Source organism: Drosophila takahashii, chromosome 3L (assembly GCF_030179915.1).
Source record: "Drosophila takahashii strain IR98-3 E-12201 chromosome 3L, DtakHiC1v2, whole genome shotgun sequence".
Lineage (NCBI taxonomy): Eukaryota > Metazoa > Arthropoda > Insecta > Diptera > Drosophilidae > Drosophila > Drosophila takahashii.
The window spans coordinates 18,595,667-18,617,719 of record NC_091680.1 but is presented as its reverse complement, the minus strand read 5'-3'; the positions used below and the strand labels follow the sequence as shown (position 1 = coordinate 18,617,719).

At 36.4% G+C, this 22,053-nt stretch overlaps 5 protein-coding genes across 6 annotated transcripts; 4 read left to right on the top strand and 1 right to left on the bottom strand.

Moving 5' to 3' along the window:
* Positions 1 to 47: 47 nt before the first annotated feature.
* LOC138913044 (cyclic GMP-AMP synthase-like protein) lies at positions 48 to 1,509 on the bottom strand. The gene is made up of 2 exons (XM_070215280.1): positions 1,268 to 1,509; positions 48 to 1,212 (listed from the first exon to the last, which is right to left on the bottom strand). Exons 1-2 carry the CDS (start codon positions 1,446 to 1,448, stop codon positions 410 to 412), a joined length of 984 nt encoding a protein of 327 aa, XP_070071381.1. The 5' UTR covers positions 1,449 to 1,509; the 3' UTR covers positions 48 to 409.
* A 7,011-nt stretch (positions 1,510 to 8,520) lies between these two features.
* LOC108067355 (uncharacterized) lies at positions 8,521 to 14,257 on the top strand. The gene is made up of 4 exons (XM_017156332.3): positions 8,521 to 8,587; positions 9,765 to 9,982; positions 13,092 to 13,214; positions 13,278 to 14,257. The coding sequence occupies exons 2-4, from the start codon at positions 9,836 to 9,838 to the stop codon at positions 13,467 to 13,469; spliced, it is 462 nt and encodes a 153-aa protein (XP_017011821.3). The 5' UTR covers positions 8,521 to 8,587; positions 9,765 to 9,835; the 3' UTR covers positions 13,470 to 14,257.
* LOC138912942 (splicing regulatory glutamine/lysine-rich protein 1-like) lies at positions 13,689 to 14,081 on the top strand. Its single transcript, XM_070214971.1, has one exon. The coding sequence runs from the start codon at positions 13,689 to 13,691 to the stop codon at positions 14,079 to 14,081; it is 393 nt and encodes a 130-aa protein (XP_070071072.1).
* A 444-nt stretch (positions 14,258 to 14,701) lies between the features above and the next one.
* Positions 14,702 to 15,274, top strand: LOC108067350 (uncharacterized). Its single transcript, XM_044393926.2, has 2 exons — positions 14,702 to 14,761; positions 14,822 to 15,274. Exon 2 carries the CDS (start codon positions 14,908 to 14,910, stop codon positions 15,136 to 15,138), a length of 231 nt encoding a protein of 76 aa, XP_044249861.2. The 5' UTR covers positions 14,702 to 14,761; positions 14,822 to 14,907; the 3' UTR covers positions 15,139 to 15,274.
* A 575-nt stretch (positions 15,275 to 15,849) lies between these two features.
* LOC108067349 (uncharacterized) lies at positions 15,850 to 21,283 on the top strand. 2 transcript variants are annotated; one of them, XM_017156322.3, is made up of 2 exons: positions 15,850 to 15,986; positions 20,347 to 21,283. In XM_017156322.3, the coding sequence occupies exon 2, from the start codon at positions 20,743 to 20,745 to the stop codon at positions 21,004 to 21,006; it is 264 nt and encodes an 87-aa protein (XP_017011811.1). In that variant the 5' UTR covers positions 15,850 to 15,986; positions 20,347 to 20,742; the 3' UTR covers positions 21,007 to 21,283. The 2 variants fall into 2 exon arrangements, with proteins under 2 accessions (XP_017011811.1, XP_070071775.1); XM_070215674.1 differs by lacking the exon at positions 15,850 to 15,986 and adding an exon at positions 20,278 to 20,292.
* Positions 21,284 to 22,053: the final 770 nt, after the last annotated feature.

Sequence of the window (22,053 nt, the reverse complement as noted above, 5' to 3'; positions counted from 1 at the left end):
TATTTTTAATAGAAAAATATTGTTTATTAAAAGGTGTTTTCATTCATTTCAAAATTTGTATGCATACAAATTTTATTCACTTAGTTTATGAGTAATTACATTATTTGTTAAACAGAAGGTAAAAATAAAGACACATTTTATTTCAATTTTAAAGTACATATGTATATTCTTGATCAGAAGAAATAATTTTAAATTAAGTAGGTATGTATATATGTGTCGCGATCATATTTCATAAACACAAGATTTGCCGACTAACGCAGTTTTCGGTTTGTTTGATATTGTAAACATATGTATACATACATAAAAACGAGATGAGCTTTTTTTCCATTACAAATTTTCTACAAAAATGTATTTATGTTGAGCGCTTAATAAAACAGTTTAAAAAATGATCATCATTATTAATGAGATATTAGTTTAAGCCAAATATTTCTGCCAATTCAGTATATCTGCCGCTGTATTGAGCTTCGAGAAGCTTGAAAAGTATGTCTTGAGCGGTAGTTTGAAGTTGTCGGAGTTTTTCGGTCTCAAAACTTTCAAGGCTGTTACTTCCATAGGCAAAAGGAAAATCAAGTCGTCCAGCCCGGAGATGGTCTACAAAGCGGGTCCACATTTCTGCCAAAAGACTGCCCAATTCCCTTTGCCAATTTACATTAGATTGTTGAAGGAGTAGGACGTTTGATATTAAATATATGGGGATGTCTTGCTCCTCGCATAATCTACACATAAGGCTCTTTATCTTGAAGAAATTGGGCGTGTCTTTCGTTATTTCGCTCTCCCAATTGTAGGGAATAAATGTAAATGCGAGATCATCAATGGAGCTTACTTCCTCACTCATATAGGCGTGACACATCCATTTGTTACACACTTCAGAAGAGACGGCGGGCTGTAGAGACCACGGGAATTCTAATACGACTTTAGGAATATACGATTGGGTAACATGTGTGTTTCCAATTCGGCTTTGTGCTTTTTCATAGACAGAATAATGGCTACATCCATTGACTAAAATTGATGATGTATTCCATTTATTGTAAACACTGTCCAAAAAGTTGTTTAAATCTCTTCGCCGTATAAAGCCGTCACTGGATACGATCTGCCTATAAGAATCTGGGACGTTGGGTACATTTAGAAAGATAGATCCATTCTTGTTCCATATCGGAGTGGCTTGTGGAATTTTCAGTATTATTCGCATAATGTTGTTATTCAAAGGATCTCCTACAAATAAAGATATGGTTTTAGTCTTCGAGTTTTTGTTTTTTAAATTACTTACGACCGAGTTCGTGTCTGGAATAGATAGCGCAAAATGTGGGGCTCCACTGTTTAAATGCATTAATAAGAGCATCGGATGTATCTTCGACAAAACAAACTTTGTGTTCTTTTATAATGTTTAGTTTATCCGAAATAATCTTCACATTCCCCTCGAAGCTCATGATTTGCGTAGAATTTGCCATGCTTCGAACTAAACGGACAAGCTTGTTTTTCCCCTTTTTATAGGTTTATACACTCTGTAAGTGTGACTGCGCCTTTGTCTCACAATTATGTAGAATGCAGATGTGTCAGCTTTGTCATAAAATTCTAAAAAATACCACAGCTCGAAAAAAGATCGAATACTATTTAAGTGAAACTCTTATTGCAAACAATAAATTTGGAGATAGCTTTAAGGAAAGCTGAATAAACAAAAAGAAAACTTCAGAAATAAAGAAAGAATAGTTTTTAAACGTGATTAAATTTTATTTTTAAAAAAAGTAGGAACAAATATTTATAAGGGATTTATACTTCCTTTAATTTGTAATATATTCAAGATTTGTATACCACATAAACCAAAAATCTAACATTTTTTAGCTAGAATTTTTAAAATCCACCATCCATCTTTTTTATTGGCTAATATATTTACACCAAATAGTCTCACGCCAGTGGAACAATAACAATTTATGATCATTGCTGAAAACGACTGAATATTAAGCTAAAATAAACAAATGCCAAACACGTTTAGAGGCAAATTGCAGCTCGGGCTTCAATAAAAAACAGAAATCAAAATCAATTCCATCGGTAACGAAACAAAAACCTGGCTGAGTCATTCCCAATAACATCACGAAATGGATAACTCCGACCGAAGGTGTCATCTTCAAATCAGAGTCTAGCCAAAGGTCGTCCTTCCTCAGTTCACACGAAACACAAATGGGGGAAATAACAGCCCACAGCCAACAGAAAACAGAAAAACATCATTGAAGTTGTCGGATCAGCGAAGCGTTTGATAAAGGTTTTTTATGACTTGGCCATTTTGTAAGGCCTTTGCCTTCTCGTGCCGTCGTTGTTTATGATTACTCGAGTACACAAAAGTCGACCCAATTACAACTTGTTTGTTCTGAGAGTGAGACGTCCACGTCGTCATCCTCGCTCCACGATCATCGACTTTGTGCAGATGGCCAGCGAAGCCATCGAGCAGCGCGCCTGACCTTGCCTCCAATTTTACTCCAATTTCGAGGCATAAAGGCGAAAATCAATTTAAATGGTAGCCGGCAAATACCACAAAAAATACAAATAAAGGAAAAGCTAAAAGCTACACGAGCAACTTGAATTGCAAGCTGAGGCAACGGACCACATGACGTATGCTGAATATTCAACAATTGTTGAATGTCCAAAGAAAATGCCTTGAGATGGTTATCTTTCGTTAGGAGCTCAAGGAGAAGATGAGTTTGTCGTTTCTTTTGTCTAAAGCTTAATTTGTGTACGTGAATATAATCTACAATATTAAATATATTATATTTTAAATATTAAAATAATACAATTGATTCCAAAATAAAATTACAAGTGTAGACATTCTTTTAAAAATTCCATCGATCTATTATTTAGATCTTCACATACATATACAATTTTTTTCGGATTCTAAGCTTACGAGCCAGCTTTAGCACTTTGCTGACAATTTTCCTACCTGCTGCGGACCAGATTCCGTTGGCCAACTAGCCGTTCGATTGAGTTCAACTAGCTAAAGGCTACCAGAGCTGACCCTGTTCGCACCTCGTTATGTTTCCACTGGCATTTGGCAGTGCTCCTTCATAAGTACTCCGGTATCTGGGCAATGTAATCTCCTCTCCTCTCCTCTCGTTTTATTCATGGCATTTTCTGTATGAAATTTCCCCTAAAGCGCTGTCTATCAGCCCCATCATCATCCACTGTGAACTTTGCAATCCGATCAGTCAGGGTTCAGATGCTTTTGGCCTTCTAGTCAGTTTCTTTTATATTTTTGAATGGATCTGCCATTAATTTCAATCATCTGCAACAGCATTTGCCATCGTTGTTGTAATTTGTTTCCTATTTCAGCTTCTTTTCGGTCTGTTGCGAGCTAAATTTTGAGTATTTCTTGTCACTTTGCTGGTGCATAATTTGTATGGACATGAAATGGCAATTCAATCAGTATTTCTTGGCATTTTCTTGACACATTTTTTGGTCAAGACTAATTGCAGTTGTAAATCATAATAGTATTGAAAGTCGCAGAAATAGATGGAGCAACTTTGAGCCAAAATCCTAAATGTTTAATGTTCTGTAAAATCACTTTGTTCTTTTGGAAATAAATTATAAAATTGCTGTTTGTCAGCCATTTATCAAAAGATCAGTCAATATATTCTTTTTTGTAAATTTATTATTAATAATAGTTAAATTAGGTTTTGAAATAATACGGAAACATTTTTAAAATCTTAATCTAAAATTTAGATAAATGTAACATTTAAATAGATTTATTACTTGTTTTTGGAATACAGTTCATTAAAACTATAAAATCATAAAACATATATGCTTTTATATCAACCACTTTGTAACCTACTTTAAATATATTTTCGTCATTCCTCAAACTCAAATCTGTCACGTGCATAAAATTTGGCAAATGTCTTCGAATAAAGGTACCAAATTTCTTGAAATCAAGTTACCTAAAAGTCGCTTGAAGAATGACTGGCAAGTAAGCGAAAAAGTGAGTGAAAATATCAATCAACGTTGGGTAACCTAACTGCGGCCAAATGCACTTAACTAATCCGAAAGTGACAAAACAATTTGGCAAAACAAAGGCAAATTCGCTTTTGACCCATATGGGGCAGATTCTGCACTCCGTTGGGCTAAGAAAAACAATTCAATGGAGGAGCTTCGGCATCGGTTTGATTACAAAACAAAACCCATCGACAATTTGCCACAATTTGTGGTGGAGTGAAACCTTTTAGCTTTCAGCTTATAGCTTATGTAGATGATGTATGGTATTTGGGTATTTGGAGAGTGCCTTGGAAGGAAGGGGTGGAGTTGCGCAAATCCGAGACAAAGACTGGCCCGGTGATGATGATAGATCATGGCGGTGTTTTTTCAGCCTTTTCGGCTTCTGGCGGATGTGGCATGTGCCATGCGGCATGGCTCCATAGGATGTTCTCCTCCGTTCGACTTGAAACTTGGACTGCTTAGCATATTCATTGTTGATGGCAGCGCCGTGATAATTATCATTCCTCCGACTTCGGCCGCATTTGCTGTTCTGCCTTTAATTACCTTCATCTTCTGGCTTTGCATAATTGCATTGTTGTTGCCGAAATCGTCATTAGAATTTTTATTTGCACAATAATCAACTGGGTCCGAAGTCATAAAAAAGGAGAACAACCCGAAACCGAACTGCATTGTTTTTGTGCAATGGCAGAGAATTTTTGGAGGGGGCAGCGAACTCCAAGTTAGAACAATGAGAGCTAAATGCGTTTATCCAAAAGTTTGCGGTCTGTTTGCCAGTACTTTTTTTGTATTGGGTGATGTTTTGTTACACTCAAAATAAAATTAACCCTAAAGTCAAGGAAATCGCCCTACTTTTGTCTTCAAGACAAGCTCGCCCTAAAGTTTAGGGTCACATTTTTCTATATTTTTGATTTTTTTTGACGTCATATTTCTAAATTTTAGGGTAATTTTACTAAATTTAAGGGCAAAAATTTCTAAAAATTAGGAAATTTTCCTAAAAAATAGAAATTAAAAACAAAACAAAAAACATGTTCAATCATGATTTTTTTTGTATATACGTTTATATTATGTACTCCTCCCTACATACATATGCAGGCGTTGTGTGTCATGTATATTGTGAATGTTTAAGGTTATGTATTTATTATTATGTATTTGCGCTTGGATTTCTTATCTAACCAAAGCCAAATATGGTTGTAAATGTAGACTACGGGACTGCGGAAGATTGGGAATGCAGAAATTATGATTAGTTAATATTTTATATTCATGAAAAAAACTTACAATTTTTACTTGTCCGTCGTGAGAATCGAACCCGGGTCTCCCGCGCGAGGAGCGAATGGCCTACATACTGGGCCATTGTAGCACTTAAACTTGCTGTGGCAAACCGAGCATTGTATGTAAAGGGTGAAGCGGACAACACATTTGAATACTAATTGCATAATGTTGACCATTCGCGTTTTACTTATTTACATACGTATATACATATATGTATATATTTATGCTAACGCAATTTATATTATGTGTAGTATATAGTAAATAGCTGAATATAAACCTAATTATTTTTAGTTTACCGCTTGCCATCAATAAAAAAAGGAATAAAAAAAAGTAAAAAAATAAATAAAAAGAAAAGAAAATAAAATAAATAAAAAAAAATAAAATAACATAAAAAAAAAGGTTAAAAAATTTTGCTCTGGGACTCGAACCCGCGTCGATTCGATTGCTAACCAAGTGCTTTAACGGTCTGCGCCACGAGTGCAGCCGGCCGGCAGCTGACAAGTTCTGGCATTGAACATTTTGGTGTGCCAGAGCATGTGAAAACAAATATTTCTATTTTTTAGAAAAAATTTCTACTTTTTAGAAAATGTTTCTATTATTTAGGGTTGGTTTCATTTTAGGGTTAGGGCACTAATTTTTAGAAAAGGTGTTGCCAAAATATTTTATTATTTTCGTTTGCCTTTCTATTTTTCAGAAAATAATTTCTAATTTTAAGGGCATTTTTTCTAGATTTTAGGGTTATTTTAGTTCATGGTAACCAATTTCTACATTTAAGAAAAACTTCCTGGATTTAAGGAAAACTTTCTTGACTTTAGAAAAATTTCCTTAGATTTAGAAATAACTTTCTTGTATTTAGAAAAAAGAAATTTTAATGGCGATTTTCTAAAATTTAGGGTTAAATTTATTTTGAGTGTACCGGCAGAGAACTGCAATTGACAAATGATGCTGGCGATGGACCAGGTGATGAATGAACTGGTCAAGAGGAAAGCCTTGAACTACTTGGCCTATTAAGATGAACACTATCCGGAATACGGATAATCTATTAGGACTAACAATATGCCACATTAGAAGGTATTTTCCCAAAGCCAAGTTCTTAAAAAATTCCCAAAAAATGGGAAGGCATAATATTCTGCAATCACTGTTCATTAGGCAAAAATAATAACAGTGACTCTTAAATAGTACTTTTCAACCGACTCAATCAAATATGCATATGATACCATTCAAGAATTCAGAGTATTGATTTAAACCACAAACAATAAACAACTTGTGGTTAAAAAGCGATCAGTTAGAGGTCGACCCTGATGTAATGCCATCAAAGGTAATCCAATTCTCCACACAAAAGACGACTCTGGGCAGGCGAATTAAAAAACATTTCTAAACTAATTTAATAAATTACAGCATTAAGCCCATTAAGGCTGACAAAAGAATGGAAACGGCAAAGCTGGGGGGAAAAATGCGTTTACTGTCATATCATATCGTTGGTGGCGACGGGAAGCCGACATTTATAAGCCACATAATTACTTGATCATTGTTTTCGTCACGTATTAAACAATTTTCAGAAGAAGAAGCGTTACCGCCACCGCTGATGATGATGATTATGATGGATCTGCCCGTCTCGGACCTTCGAATGGGTAAAAGTCAAGGTCGCACGGAGTAAATTACCAAGAGCTCGGCGTGTGAAATCATTGAATTTTAACAGTGGGTGCTAGGAAAACACTTCTACTGCGATCCGATAATTCCCCATTGCCCGCAAATTAGGAAATAGGTAAACGAAACCTGATTTTCAGTAAGAGCGGGAAAGACGACGGCCAACGCCTAATGATAATAAGTTATTTTTCGAAAAATCCATATGGCAGGCAACTCTTGCCCATTTTCAGTGGTCTGGTGCAGTGCAACTGGCGCTGATTAAGGGAATTTCTCACACAATCCAATCGCCGAAACTCGCTCGCAAAAGCCAGAAACTAAGCCACAAAAGACGTTTGGCAATTTCTGACGACGACTGCAAATGCTGTGCTTTTCTCGAAGGTGAACCAGAATGCAGCCGCCACGTCTCGGGGTCCCAGGTCTTGAGACTCCGTCGATGTCTCGGCAATTGAAGCGCACTCAATGAACCGGATTGCCACCGTGCACATCTTTTGAAAGTGAGCGGTGAGCGCTCGGCGGCTGGGACTGCATCAATTCTAGAGCAAATGAATGTCTCTTGCCAACCGCGGCGATGGAAATTTATTGCAGCATTTTATTTTAATTAGTCTAATTTATGATAATTTTTTGCAAATCGAAATTAAATGCTGTCAGAAGGTGGGGAAATAGGCCGGAATCACTTGGGCAACATCCTCATGGGGGAAGACCCATCAATATTCAATTTACAATTACTAACTATGAAAGTTATTTAAGATATTCCTGACAATCAGAAATAACTTATTTTATCATATAAGCAATTTAGAATGTTTTCTCGCACAGAATAAAATTGAAATTAAAATGTTCATAACAAATTTAAATCAGTTTTATTAGAAATAAAAAATTTGTCATTATATAAATTTAGTTCTTGTCATTTTGGTTTTGACTGTAAGCATGTTTAAGAAAATTTCCGAAACATTCTATTTATTGGAAATTTCATCGACTAAAAAAAGTTAACATTAATCATTAAATTTTGAATTTGACTTTACTAATTTATTAGATTTCACTCTTACTTTTCCTGTTTCCATTGTCCCAATTTACATCGCCCCTTTTCGCATTTCTTTAAATGTTTTTCCATCAATGCCAATCGAGTTCGTTGCCTAAGTCTTTCGTTTATCCGGCGCTAATGAACGAACATTTCGCACTAGGCGCGACAATTAAATGGAATTGCTGTTGAGTCGTCGGCCAAGTGGCATCATCAATAAGCTGAAATTTGCACTAATTTTTCGCAGCTTTTGCGACAGAGCCAGGCAAACATCAACAAACCGCTAAAGCAAAACAAAAGACGACCGCGACTGTTTGGTGTGCGGTGTCCAAAAAAAGTCCCCCGCACTCATGAATGAGAGTATAACTGCGATTTGAAGAGCCGACCAGCCAAGCAGCCGAGCGAGGCATCAATAGACACGATGATTTAGTTTTTCCAGCCTCGTCTCTGCGGCGATGAGGTTGCTCTTTGGTAATGCCAGCGATGACGCTGTGGATTTAGCCCCTGGCGGCAGCAGCAGCAGCCTCGCTCATCTCCAGAGAGCCCAACGGAGCCGGAGCTCTGCTCTTGAGTATAAAACTAAAATTGATGCGAATTTTTTTACAACTTTTGCATCAACTTCAAGCGCGGCAACACGTGCAGAGCCCCAGCGCTTGCTCCTCCGTTCGAAACGATTTTGAAGTGAGTCCGATACCATAAGAAACGGTTCCATATGATACGATACGATCGGATCTGTAATACATTGCGGCGTGTGTTTCGTTAGCGCGGCAAAGTGCGTGGCATTCAAATTTGGCTGGGGGTTGAGCAATCAATTACGCAAATTAGTTCCCAAGAGGAGCAAAAAGTGGTAGAACAAACTGGCAAAGTTGCCTTAGTGAACATTAAGCAATTGGAAAACCATCTTTAGGCGCGGAAAAACACCCATAACACCCGCGCTTCTGTATAACATTTATAATTTATAAACATTTTTGAAATGGAAGTGGATTAAAGTTTTAGAAGTTATTATAAGGAATTCGGCAAACACCCAGTGACTAAAAATTTTATACAAATCGGTGGTATATGAAGGTCATATTAAGGAATGTCCTTTTATTTATTTGAAGATTTCTAATTTTTTTAAGAATCATAATAATTTGTAATTTTTATTAAGGATTAATGATCCTTTTTCATTTCAAAACTAACTTTAATTGAGAACTTGAAATATTAAACGTTTTCTTTTATAAGTGCACTATTCCGAATTAAAAACTTGTGAAATAATTTTAAAGATAAAATAGATCTATTTACCAAGCTCAATCAATAAAGATACATTTATTTATTAAGCTTAAATATTTGTTAATTGTATAATAATTGTATATAATTGTATAATCTTTATTTTCAATACATTTTTAAACGAAGACAAAAGAATAATAGATCGAAAAGACAGGCCCCTTTAAGATAGTCTATTAAAAGGCCATTTCTGAAATAATCAAATTACGACTAAGCAATGTGGTAAACAAGAATCCAACGCAATATCGTTAACCCCAAGTTAAACAACTCGAGTTATTATCAATTAAGATCCATTAGAAGCGACCAATCCGCCAATCTGCCGCACAAAAAGTGAATGCAACTGGCAGCAGCTGCAACATCGACGGCAGCAATACTCGATTGTCCATTAGTAATTGCGGTTGCCTCCTCTCAGCAGCACAATAAACATTTAGATATAAAATCTAATTACATACCGCATAAACCAAGAAAGAGAAGATGTTTCCTTTCTAAAAACCCAAAAAAATAAAAAAAAAATACCATAATGCTGCAAACAGAAAATTAATATCTTCAACCCACTCGACTCGTTTTCTTTCGATTTTCGTTTTGTATTTTTTAGATAGGAAAAAAATCACATTTAAATTACGTATTACCGAAAAAAATCACAAACAAAAAAACACAACAGACATCATGGCAGCCGCAGCAACAGCGAACAAATCACCGCAGCAACATGAACAGCAGCAACATAGACGGCAGCAACATCTTCACTGGAGCGCCTGCATTTTGATAGTCGTGTTCGGACTGTTTTCGATGCTGGCAGGGAACTGTGTCAATGGGGTAAGTTGAGTCGAGTCGAGTCGTCTTCTTCCCGAACCCATAACCAAAAAACCAGAGATCAAAAAGCCCAAAAACCCCTTCCCCTTTTTGATCGCTTTTATGCCCCGCAATTACCGCAAATATCTGTTGTCTATGCCTTTTTATGAGCTTGGGAAATGGCCTATTGAATAATTTGGCCAACATTGATTTGACAACTTCATTGGCCGCGTCTGTTCCCATTTGTCCCTATCGTTGCTGTATCAACATGAGCAACAGCAGCGGCAACACACAAAAAAGTGTCATCTGAGATAATTTCCTACATTCATACCGGGTAAAAAGATTGCGCACACCATTTGTCTCTTGTTTGATAGCGATCTCAGCCAGCAACAACATCGGCACGCCAGCAACAACAAACTCCCACGCAAAGTTGCAGCCACGGCAGCAACAGCAACACAAGCAACACCAGCAACAATTACAATTGTTGCCTCAAAAAAATAGCCCAAAAAAGCGCTTGCGGCCCCCTTTCTTCCTCTTGGCCATCTTCTTTTCATGCAGCATGCTATTTTGCAAGTGCAGAAGAGCCCAAAGAAGCTGCAGAAGATTTGGGGATCCGCGGAGGGGGGCGAGGTATCCAACACACGAAGCAGACAACCTGTCTGCCAAAGTGTTAGACAACTTCTCACGTCTCGGCCAGAAACACATGGAAAAAAGTAAACCCAAAGCTGCCTCAATTGGGGGACGCCTCTTTCTAAAAAGGTGTCGTCATGAGATTTTCTTCCTTGAATTAAATACACTAACTTAGGGGCTTAACATCAAATCGGGATCAAATCGATATGAGCATGGTAAATGGTAATATAAAGTTGATCATCGTTTCATATTAAGTTTTTTTTGGTATATATTTTTTTAAGATGTATCACCTATTTTTAGAAAGCCATAAAGTAAATTGTTCTTAAATTAAAAAATATAATATTATTTGAAAATATTATAACAATCCAATAACAAAAGATTTAAGCAAATAGATGCATTAGTAAATTTTAGTAAGAAAGAGAACTAATCATTCGAATAACTAATATCAACTTAAAGTGTATTATCCAAAAAAAGGGAAAACAACATTCGCTTTCCACCATTTGAGGCATTCTCCGCTGTGTTACATTATCAATTAGCCTTGGTGGCCCCTCAGCCGCGCGCTCGTCAAACAGAAATAAAAGGAAAATGCAGGGAAAACTTACCATTTTCCAGCTGTAACTCCCACCGGCCCATCGACCCATCTCGGCTGGCTTAGCGAGTTGGTATTTAAAGGAAAATGGTCTGGCCAAAGGTTGAGTGTGGAGGGAAGTAATTGATGGTGCGCGGTGTTTGGTTCGAGAGTGGCATCTTGTCCGCTTTTTGGGTTACTGAGGCAATGGGCGGTCTATATAGTTTGTTGTTCGTTTCCATTGTTGCCGTTGGAAATGCTAAAAGCCCCTGGAAAGTTATTAGCGTGAAAATTGCAAGTGATTGAGAAAAGTTAAGCCGAAAAACGAGGCAGGTCGAATTCGGAATGCAAATGAAATGAAATAGAAGTGTTGTTAAATACATTAAATAAAAAACTACTTCTTAATATAAGATTTTATTTCAAATATAATTTCTTATGTTTTCTGAATAACATTTTTAATGACAATAAATTTATACAATGCAATATATTTTTAAAATAAAATTTTAAAGTTTTTGAAGATCTTATTGCAGTTTCTTATGCAATAATATCCATTCAAGAAGACGAAAACATGCTTAAATTTAAACCGTAAAAAGCCAGTTAAATTTATTTGATTGCATGTAAATACAGAATTACATAGGTTCTTAAAAATTAATTGATTTAGCTCTTCAAAGAGGCTTAAAAGTTAGTTTATAGCCTTTAAGCGGTTAAAGATATTACATTCCCCATAAAGTCCCAGATTTTCCCATGACGAAAACCCCTGCTTTTCCACCTTTTTCCCACCCCATCAATGTACTGCACATTGCCAATCACTTTGCCCTGTCCCAACATCTTCAATTAGCATAAACTCAGCATTAACCCAAATAGACAAACGAGCGCCAACGGCGGCAACTTTAACCCCCTGAAAGCAGCGATGGCCCGAAAGGGAGAGAGATTTATTTGAGCGTAACGGCGGCAACAATGGGATAAGAAATCGAGGCAAGATCAAGATAGACAGCCGGCGAAGATGCAACACATGAGCAAATGAGGCTGGAACCAATGTTCCCCCGAGAGATCGACACAAAAGAATCACATATTTTCCAACTTCGATATATGTGGTGTGTTGTGTGTTGTGATCCGTGTTGGAGCCCCCAACTTTTATTGTTTTATTTTGCTCTTTTCGGCTTTTCATGGTTTCGTACGCATGAGATTGACAGTTGGTTGTCACATACTCTTTTCAGACCCCGAAACCCAAACCCCCTCGCCCTCCCCCGTAATTATTTGCAACTGTTGCAAGTGCACAATTTTCATCACTCGCTGGTTCTTTTGTTGGCTCTTTTTCGACCGTTTTTTGGGCTGTTGCATTTGCATTTTAAATTTCTTGTTTGTGTGGCAATTGTTTCAAATTGTAATTTGTTATTGTTTAGAGTTCATTTTGTTGCGATGCTTGGGCAATGTTTGCCTGCCACATGTGCCACCAGCCGCACCTCCCACAGAGCCACCCACAATTGAAGGTCGCTGGTCTGCCTGCGCTGAGATAATTCACACGAGAGATCTACAAAGTCATAATTTAATTCCATATGTGGTGTGCGAGAGAATTTGTTTTAATGGGATTATTATTTAATTTAATGCTGAATTTTAACAAATTCGAAATTGGGAAATTTGATAATAGTTTGACTAGTTGAATTACATTAAGATTTATATTTATTTTCATAAATTATTAAAGTAAGTAATAAAGTTAATACTTTGACATGTTTATGAACATTTTTCATTTACATTTTTTATAAAAAATGTTATTTGTTTAGTATAAATTCCCTTAAATGGTAATAATTGTTTTTGAGATTGATTTATAAAGATGTCAACTTATTGTGGGCTTTATTAGATTATTTCCCTAATAAAAATTAAAAATATTAATTCATTAGAAAAGCTATAATTTATTTTTCTCTTTATATTCTTTAGCAAATTGATGGCTACACTGCTGGTGAGGATTACCCCGCCTACGATGCCGTACCCAAGGGATTGGCCTTCAATTGCCAGGGTCGCCAGCCGGGTTATTATGCTGATACAGAGACGCGTTGTCAGGTGAGATGCAAAATAATAATCAAAATTTCTAGAATCCCTTAAAAAATGACTTTTCCTCCCTAGGTTTGGCATTGGTGCCTCCACTCGGGCCACCAGTACTCCTTCCTCTGTCCCAATGGAACAGTCTTTAACCAAGCCGTGAGGGTCTGCGACTGGTGGTCGAATGTGAACTGCGAGGGATCGGAGCAACTCTACCAGAACAACGACGAACTGTATCGCATCCCGGAGCGCCAGCAGCAGCAGAATGACGTATGATATGAGGCCGATGATGAGTATAAGATTGGGACAGCAAACGGAACCACACAGCGCGGCGGAAGACAGCGGCAATTTCAAAACCAACAGCAACAGCAGCAGCAACAGCAGCAACATCAAGCAATAAACAGCAACTCGGCAATCAGCGGAATCAACAGCAGCAATAGAATCGTAGATAGCAGCAACTACAATAAAATGACCAAAAATAGCTTTAGAGGTAGCATGAGATTTACCACACCAAGTACCAATCCTCAATCGTCATACTCATCATCACAGCAGCAACAGCAGCAACAGCAACAGCAGCAACATCAGAACCAGAAGCAACATAATTCTAGTAAAAATAGCGAAAGAAAATCAAAGCCTAGTAGAGTTAACCATAGAGATAGGGAAAGCAACCAAACTAGATCTAGGAATCCCACTCACAGTACCCCAAAGCCCGGCAAGAAAACCAACAGCAACAGCAACAGCTCGCGAGGTAAACAGCGATATAATACTAATAAGTTCGAAAGCGACGCGGAGCTCAAGGATTACAAGAGCAAGATCAAGAACAAATACAATATCGATTATGATCATTCTTTGGATGAAGAATATGAAATAATCGAGGCCATCGAATGAGTTTAAAATAGCTTTATACTCGTTGTTCTTGATGTTGTTGTCACAAAAACGCCCCCTATTGGCGCTAATTTTCACCCAACAAATTTCGAATGTTCCCCAAAATTATCCGTTGTATATATGTTAGAGCAAAACACATTCCTTTCATTGTTAAATACACACACCACCTTTCATTTTCATTTAAATTGGTAAAGAAAATCTTTGCTTGTGATGTGCACAAAGCAATCAAATAAAATGTATAAAATTTAAAAATGTCTTAACGGTTTTTTATTAACTGCCTTTTGAAATGTTGTAAAGCAGTTCAGATATGTGGATTTTAGATCTTTGGTTACATTATTTGTAATATTTAAACAGTCTAAAGCAGATAAAAAAAAAATAAAAAATTGACAAACAACTGATAATATAAAAAGTGTTAGATAGTTCATTAAAAATCAGGGATTTAGTGTATTTCTGCATTTTTATTTTGATTTGTATCTTAACTTCATGCTTCATTCATTGCTGATCTGATCTGAATTTCAAATTATGCGGTTATTCAAAATAAGCTTCGCTTGTGATCATATGGTTTAAACTTAAAAGCTTTCGACTCGATAACAAAGACAAGACGATTTTCTTTTCAATGAAATCTTAACGTTCTGGAGATCATTGTGTTCAGCAGTGGTTGCATTTATTTTAAAAATCTTGCGGTAAATTAGTTTTTTTTAAACATTAATAATTTTCTAATCCAATAACATTTGGTTTTTTAGTGTTTTCATTGAGATCTGCAAAAAAAGAAGAAATAAAAAAGGAAAAAAGTGATACATTTGCCATTTAATCAAGACTTATAAGCAACATGTTTGAAAGACTGGCTATACTTTGTATAGATCTAGTTCTATATTACCTGCTAATGCCTGAATTGCCTGTATGGGCATTCTTGATGTTGAACTTGCTGTCTTTAAATTACCCGCTCCATAGATTCGCCGTGGTTATCTTCAACGCTGCAGCTAAGTGGTATATATTTCCTTATTGTGAGGAATGGCTTGCCCAAAGGGACAGGGGCCAAACTGCCGTTCAACAATCCTAATATCTTGCCTTCAGACGTCGTCCTTCTTCTTTATTTAAAAACTTTATAACCAGTGAAAAATTGAAGGAAAAGAAATGATTTCGCTTATAATCCTGACAGAAGCAAACAAAAAGTGGTAAATTTGGAACTATTTTAAAATTCTAAACAATATCAAAAACTTAAAATGATACTGGTTAAATAAAATGAACAGAATAAAACCTCTTTAAAATTTATTTTTTATTCCGTGGGTAAACAAAACCGAATCCCTCAAAATCACAAACAAATTCTTGATGACTGTGAGAAAATCGAGTATAAACAAATGGGATTAAATATCGCTGACAACGTAAAAAAGGAAATGCTATTAAACTTTGTTTGAAAACTGGGTAACCGAGCTTTAAAGCAGAAAATTGCTGTTTGATACAAAAACTTAAGCTCTTGGTTAAAGCTATTAAAGTCGTTTAAACTTTAAGCGCTAAAAATACAGTCAAGAGAAAAATAACTTAAAAATATTTCAAAGAAAATATAAAATGAAAGAATTAGCTATTGATTTTAAAATATATATAATTATTTAAGGAAAGTGTATTTATTTTAAAGCAAAGCTTTTAGAGCTTTAGCTGATCTTCATATATATATATATGATTTTTTAAGAGATTCAATAGTATAGTTGTCTCACTCGCACACTAAATCTTTTTAAAGCTTAACTTGACAGCCACCAGCTGTGAAGAACCATATGTTATATAGCTTTCGATCCGACCAAAAAGAAGAAGAATTGTCAAAATTTATTTGTATGTGCTGTGTCCGTTTCGTTTCTTTTATTTTGTTTATTGTTACGATTAGACGATAATATGGAGCAATGGATAAATAATGCGGTGAGTGTGGCGGACCCTCATTTTAATGATGTTATGATTAAAGCTTTGTGCGGTATCCGTTTACAATGAGAGTACAAACACTACCAACTTTGGGAAATGTACACAAACGCGGCCTAAATGGTGGGTGAATGTTCACTGTGACGTCTAAATGGGAAGAGGAAGCAGACAATGGTTAGTCGACATAATAAGTTAGCTAATCGCCCTTCACTGGATTAGTATCTACACTTAAGGTTTTGGGGGAAATGTAGGCATAATAATAACACTATGCAGCATCAAAAATTTACCTCGATGGATACTATATTTTTGGATTTGTTACGAATTCCAAAGTTAAACTGCGTTTTCCAAAAAGTTCCCCGACGCAAGGATTCTTAGCAAAAGGACCTCAAAGTTCAAAAAATTCCGAAATTGGCCAACTTTCCAAAGCTCTAAGAGGCAAACGGATTCATGGTTTGGTTAGATGCTAAAGTTTTATAAAAGATACACTCTTTATCTTTCAAACCCCATACTTAGAATAATTTTAGGATTTTTATTAAGGGAGAAACAAGTTTTAGAAAACATAGTCAAAAAACATAAAAGTATACAGCTGCGGTCAAAATAGTAGTAGTGTTGCCGTCATGTGTTTTTAAAAGTTTTTTGTTGTCACTTTTCTTATTCAATTAGTCTAATAGTACAATTATAATCAATACAATATCACCAGAAGAAGATGAATTACAACAACAAACTTTTAAAAACACAGGGCGGCAACACTACTACTATTTTGACCGCAGCTGTACGTTTTTAAGTTTTTTGACTAAGTTTTCTGGAATCTATTTCTGCCTTAAAAAAAAAAAACCTAAAATTATTCTAAGTATGGGGTTTGAAAGATAAGGAAGGTATCTTTAAAAAAACTTTAGCATCGAATCAAACCATGAATCCGTTTGCCTCTGAGAGCTCCGGAAAGTTGGCCAATTTCGGAATTTTTCGAACTTTGAGGTTCTTTTGCTAAGAATCCTTGCGTCGGGGAACTTTTCTGAAAACGCAGTTTATCTTGGGAATTCGTAACGAATCCAAAAATATAGCATCCATCGAGGTAAATTTAAAAAGCACTAAAAATGCTGCACAGTGTAATGCTTTTCTTAGAGATCTTAAGATTTAATAGGTTTTTTGATAAAGAAAGTAAATGTAATTCTTTTATTCCTATTATTATTATGTCTCGTAATTTTTCCAGATATAATAAAATATTTTAATAATACCAACTGCACACTAACAAGACAATATTAAAAAAATACCTTCATAATATAAAAAAGATTAAGTTACTTTGCTAAGATTAATTGTTTCTGTTTAACATAACAAGATAGTGTGATCTACCATGTTTGTGTTTATGTTTAACTTAAATAAAACTCCAGAAAGGCATAAATCAGAAGGTGTTAGGATACAACTTAGTTATTTCAATCTAGAAGACTTTTGCATTTATTCCTTATTAAAAATAAAGTTTTTAAAGCCCCTCAAATGGTTTTGAAAACTTGAATAATGCAAAGCGTATGCAAATACCTCTGGTAATCTATGTGTGCCGATCATAATCATTACCCATCGGGCCATTTCCACACATCGACACCCCAGTCCACCCATCCGAATTTAAATGAGGAGGAAAAGAGCTGGAGTCGAAGAAGTAGTTCAAGTTTTCCAGTTTTGTATGAGACCGAGACTCGGTTTCCGCGTACAGCAAGGCGAAATAATCGCTGGTAATTATATATGGTGTATATAGGTACTACACCTACGCAATGCTAGTCGTTCGTGCATAAGAAATAAGCCAACTGATGCGGAAATATCGCGTCTTTAGGCAAATTCAAAATACGAATCCAAATCAAAATCAAAGCTAAAACGAAAACCAAGAGCCTAATTAAAAGTCAATTTCAATTTCAGTCATTAACCGAAAGCGGCACAAAGTGTGACACAGTTTTGTTTGGCACTCTTAACCCGCCCTCCGCGTTAACCCACGAATGCCCCCCAGCTGCTGGGAATTATAAATCACAAAATGTTACTTTTCTTGACCATTCACCCACATTCGTTTTTCCCCACATTTCGGTTCACGTTTTTTAATGGGTTAGACGTTAGATGGTAGACGACAACAAAGGCAACGACGAACTGGTAACTGGAGTCAAGTTAACACCATTTGCATTATGCAAGAAGCTTAAACAATATTTTTGGCCTCTTCGCTATTGTTGTTTTTTTTTTTGTTACGGTTTGGTGGAAGTGTCCACTAATTAATATGCAACTAAATAATTTACAGTGTGACGCGAATTTCATGCAAAATGTGAACAGAAATGCGATATGACATGGTGAGGGCAGCAGGCGGTGCAAAACAAGAAATTATTTCATTAACTCGACTTCATGATGTTGAAATTGTCTTCAATAAATTGCGCAAATTAAATTCATTTACCTTAAGTGAGGCTGACTTTTGGCTTTAGGGAAAGATTAAATGCTCTGGACAGTAAAGATACAGCATATAAATATGTGTAAAATATAATTAAGATATCCTATAAAATAATCACAATTCTAAAATTATTTAAACTTTTTTTAAATTGTTTTTAAAACGAAGTTAAATTTTTTTTTTTATTTTTAAAACAATTTAACACCCCTCTTCTGATGATCATCCTCAATTTAACCAGAGACCGAGAAAACAGAAGAGTAAAAATTGGCAAATGTCAGAAGGTCTTTCAAGGTGCCTGCGTCTGGTCTCGAAAAACCGGTAGATCGACGCACCAACACACCGCTCGAAACTCATCTCATCTCCGTCGGATGTGAAGAGGCGTCTTCTGCGAAATCTTCTTGACCATTTCGGACGACCTGTCGCTGTGAATCTTTGCTGGAGACTTCTTCTGAAGATTCTGCTGATTCCATGGGACACTTCAGCCTCAGCATTTGCCATTTTTGCATCCCATAATCGACAGGAAGAGTCGCACTCGCGAAATCGTCCCCGCAAACGAAGGCTATCCACTTTGTATGCCGCATTTGCAACTGGTTTTCTACTTTGCCTCCGTCCAGTGCAGTTTAAGTTATTTTTTTGTCTGTCTTATAAATATGTTGCGTCTTTTTCGCATGCGTTTTGAAATTAATGCAAAACATTTCGGTGCGGCTTGTTTTCCCAGTGCTCCAGCAGAGAGACGTCTTTCGAACAGGTCTCCAAGTTGAAGTTGATTTGTGTGCTTAGTATAATTGCTGCGATTATCGAGTTGCGGAGAAGAGGAGACTCCTCCACTTCCCACTCCCCACTTTTTGAACATCTCGTCTTGGGTAAGGTTAAGTCGGTTTGCGTTAAGCGATTGTCAAGTGTATTCAAATCCAAAAGATGCAATCTCCGGCCAGTTTTGACTTGGGTCTGTCTCAAATTGTCGATCTGCCCGCTGACGAATGGCAGCTAGCAGGGGTGTAGACTACCAAAAAAGGGGGTAAATATCTACAAATATTTTAGGTATAGCGGTGATTGTTAAATGACACTTAAAGTGGTAGCCATTTATAGCCCATCTTTAATCCCCTTGGATTGACTACAATTTGAAAGCTTATAAGCAGGGTCAATTATAGTTCAAGTGGGCGTAATAGTTGACTGATCTCTGAACCATTTAAAACGTTTAAATTTATAAACAAATTTGGAATTATGATTAAGGAGTTCATTATCAGGGCCATTGATTTGATTTTTTCTAGGCTTGACTTTTTCTTGTTTATATAAGGTCATCGCATCAGCTTCATAAATGTTTGATATGTTTATTTTGGGACACATCAAATTGATTTTTTAATGACTTTACAGTACAAATTAACTAAATGATTTTGTTAATGGGTCTATTTCGGTTAATTGGCTTAAAAATAAAAAATTAGCCAATCCAAAAAATATGAATTAATTACTAAGTTTAAAATGAGAGAAAATCTCCAAACATTTCACCCAGTTCAAACGTTAATTGATTTAAATTTGAATAAAAAAAAGAGATTTAGGTTCTGTTAATAATACAAACTACATATATCTTTTATTATCTTTTTTTTATTCCTTCTTTCACTCTTTATTTTATTACAAAATGTCTGCGTAAATCTCAAGGTTTTCTCTGACAAATTCGATCTGGTTTCCCAGCCAACCCATTTATCAGTTTGCCCTTAAAAATATTCAATCTAGCCAAAAACCATTTTCCATGCTAATCAAGTAATCCGACCTGCCCCAAGCTTGAAATCTCCATACTACCGATGGCCAGGCCAAGTCCCCCATTCCGGTCACACCTTGTGCTCCATTTTTCGAACCACTTTTTCGCAATCCAATTTGTTTACCCTTTCGTTCGGCTTTGTGTGTGTATCAAATTAATTTCCAATCAAATTAAAACGAAATTTGTTTTCACAGGGAGCCGTTTTCGGCGCCTGAGACAAACGAAGAAAGAAAGGAGGAAGAAAGGCCGACCACACAGATAATACCCCGAATGCCCCGAACCAATTAGCATAATTAAGGCGCCTGCCCAATGGCTGACCATTGAGAGATACAATATCCGAGAAATACACGCACTTTTGGGCCCCCATCATCAACGCGATCAAATGCAAATGAGGCGACATCAGTCAAGCGGCCGAAAGCGAAATGTGCATCTTCGAAATCAACACGAAATCTGTGGGCTAGCAATTGCATAATAGAGCTAACCAAACACGACCTCATTTCCGAAATCGCAAAACCCCGATCGACGACGAGCACGACGACGAAGATAGAGCCAAAGTTTTGCATGACGTATACGCAACGTGGACCGCCATAATGGATCTAATGGAGCTGCTGCATCAGCTGTTTCTGCACACACTCGACATCTTTAAGATCTACGTCAAGTTCGCCCTGATCACGCTGGTCATCTACTTCCTGGCCGAGTGGTATATCCTACGATATGGTGCCGAACTGGAGGCCGAACTGGATGCCCACCTGGTGGAGGGTGCTGAGCTGAGAGAGGAATCCCCCGAGCGACCTGAATCGAATAGCACTCTCAGCAAGGTGTTTCGATTCGTGGTGAACTTTTTCATCCTCTAGCCGACTCGATTGAACCCACTTGTCAAGGTCAATCGCTTATACAGCTGAATCGGTTTTGCTTTTTCGCGGAATTGCAATTCGATTCAGCCACAGCTCAAGGCTCCCGTCAAGAGAATGTAAAATCGAACCAGTTGCATTTAACAACAGAAAAATACAAAACAACTAAAGTAAAATAAAGCAAAAAAAAAAAATCCAAAGCAAAAGCTGCAGAGTAAACACAATCTTTATATGTAATAAACAATAACAATAAGGAGCTGAAAAAAAGAAACAAGTTGAACCGCTTTTTTTTTGTCTTTTGGGACGTAACAGAAGGTATCAAAATCGTTCATTACATTCGGTTCTGTTGGGTAAGCAAATAAGAATGACTCAAATTCAGTTTGGGGTGGGGCTCTCATGAAATTGGGCTAATTGCTGGGCAGTTTGTAAACAAAAGACCACAAGAATTGCCGTAAAAAATACTTTTAAATTGCAGAAATTACACTCAAGGAAGTGACATATAAACTGAAATGCTAATGGCGTTTTTATGGGATTCTTTGGAGAACTTGCTTATAAATGAAAAGCATTCATCACTGTTGGCTTGTTCCTTGAAACTAAATAACACTAAAGGAGAGTTAACCTAAATGGGTTTTTATTAATTTATTTAAAAAGCTCTTTATTCAGAATTTTTTATTGCTTGCTTAAATATAATTTGCAAGCCAGGCGTTAGCCATCAGTTTCTGGTAATGTTTTTTAATTTAACTCGATTAAATCGAGCTCGAAACAAGGCAATTTTATAAAGTTCAATAACATATTAATTAAAATTGTCAGACTTGATATTACTGGCAAATAACTTAAATATTTTGAATGCTTATATTCGTATTATTTCCTGAACTGTCCAATATTTATCACGGACCACCCCTTCTGAACAAGTGTAATTTTCACAACATTCAATTTTTATCAAATCCATCTAAAATACCTATTGATCGGTGGATGGTTGTTGCTGGTTTGTCGACCAGTTAAGTAGTAGTTACAACACGTTGTGCCGACTGTTGATATCGTTGTTGTTCG

What these genes read in the sequence shown, in the direction of transcription:
- LOC138913044 (XM_070215280.1), bottom strand. Translation starts at nt 1,448, where the DNA reads ATGGCAAATTCTACGCAAATCATGAGCTTCGAGGGGAATGTGAAGATT. An exon ending in TTCCAGACACGAACTCGGTC is followed by an intron (nt 1,213 to 1,267) that starts GTAAGTAATTTA and finishes CTTTATTTGTAG; the next exon opens with GAGATCCTTTGAATAACAAC.
- LOC108067355 (XM_017156332.3), top strand. Translation starts at nt 9,836, where the DNA reads ATGGCAGCCGCAGCAACAGCGAACAAATCACCGCAGCAACATGAACAG. An exon ending in CAGGGAACTGTGTCAATGGG is followed by an intron (nt 9,983 to 13,091) that starts GTAAGTTGAGTC and finishes TATATTCTTTAG; the next exon opens with CAAATTGATGGCTACACTGC. An exon ending in ATACAGAGACGCGTTGTCAG is followed by an intron (nt 13,215 to 13,277) that starts GTGAGATGCAAA and finishes TTTCCTCCCTAG; the next exon opens with GTTTGGCATTGGTGCCTCCA.
- LOC138912942 (XM_070214971.1), top strand. Translation starts at nt 13,689, where the DNA reads ATGAGATTTACCACACCAAGTACCAATCCTCAATCGTCATACTCATCA.
- LOC108067350 (XM_044393926.2), top strand. Translation starts at nt 14,908, where the DNA reads ATGTTTGAAAGACTGGCTATACTTTGTATAGATCTAGTTCTATATTAC.
- LOC108067349 (XM_017156322.3), top strand. Translation starts at nt 20,743, where the DNA reads ATGGATCTAATGGAGCTGCTGCATCAGCTGTTTCTGCACACACTCGAC.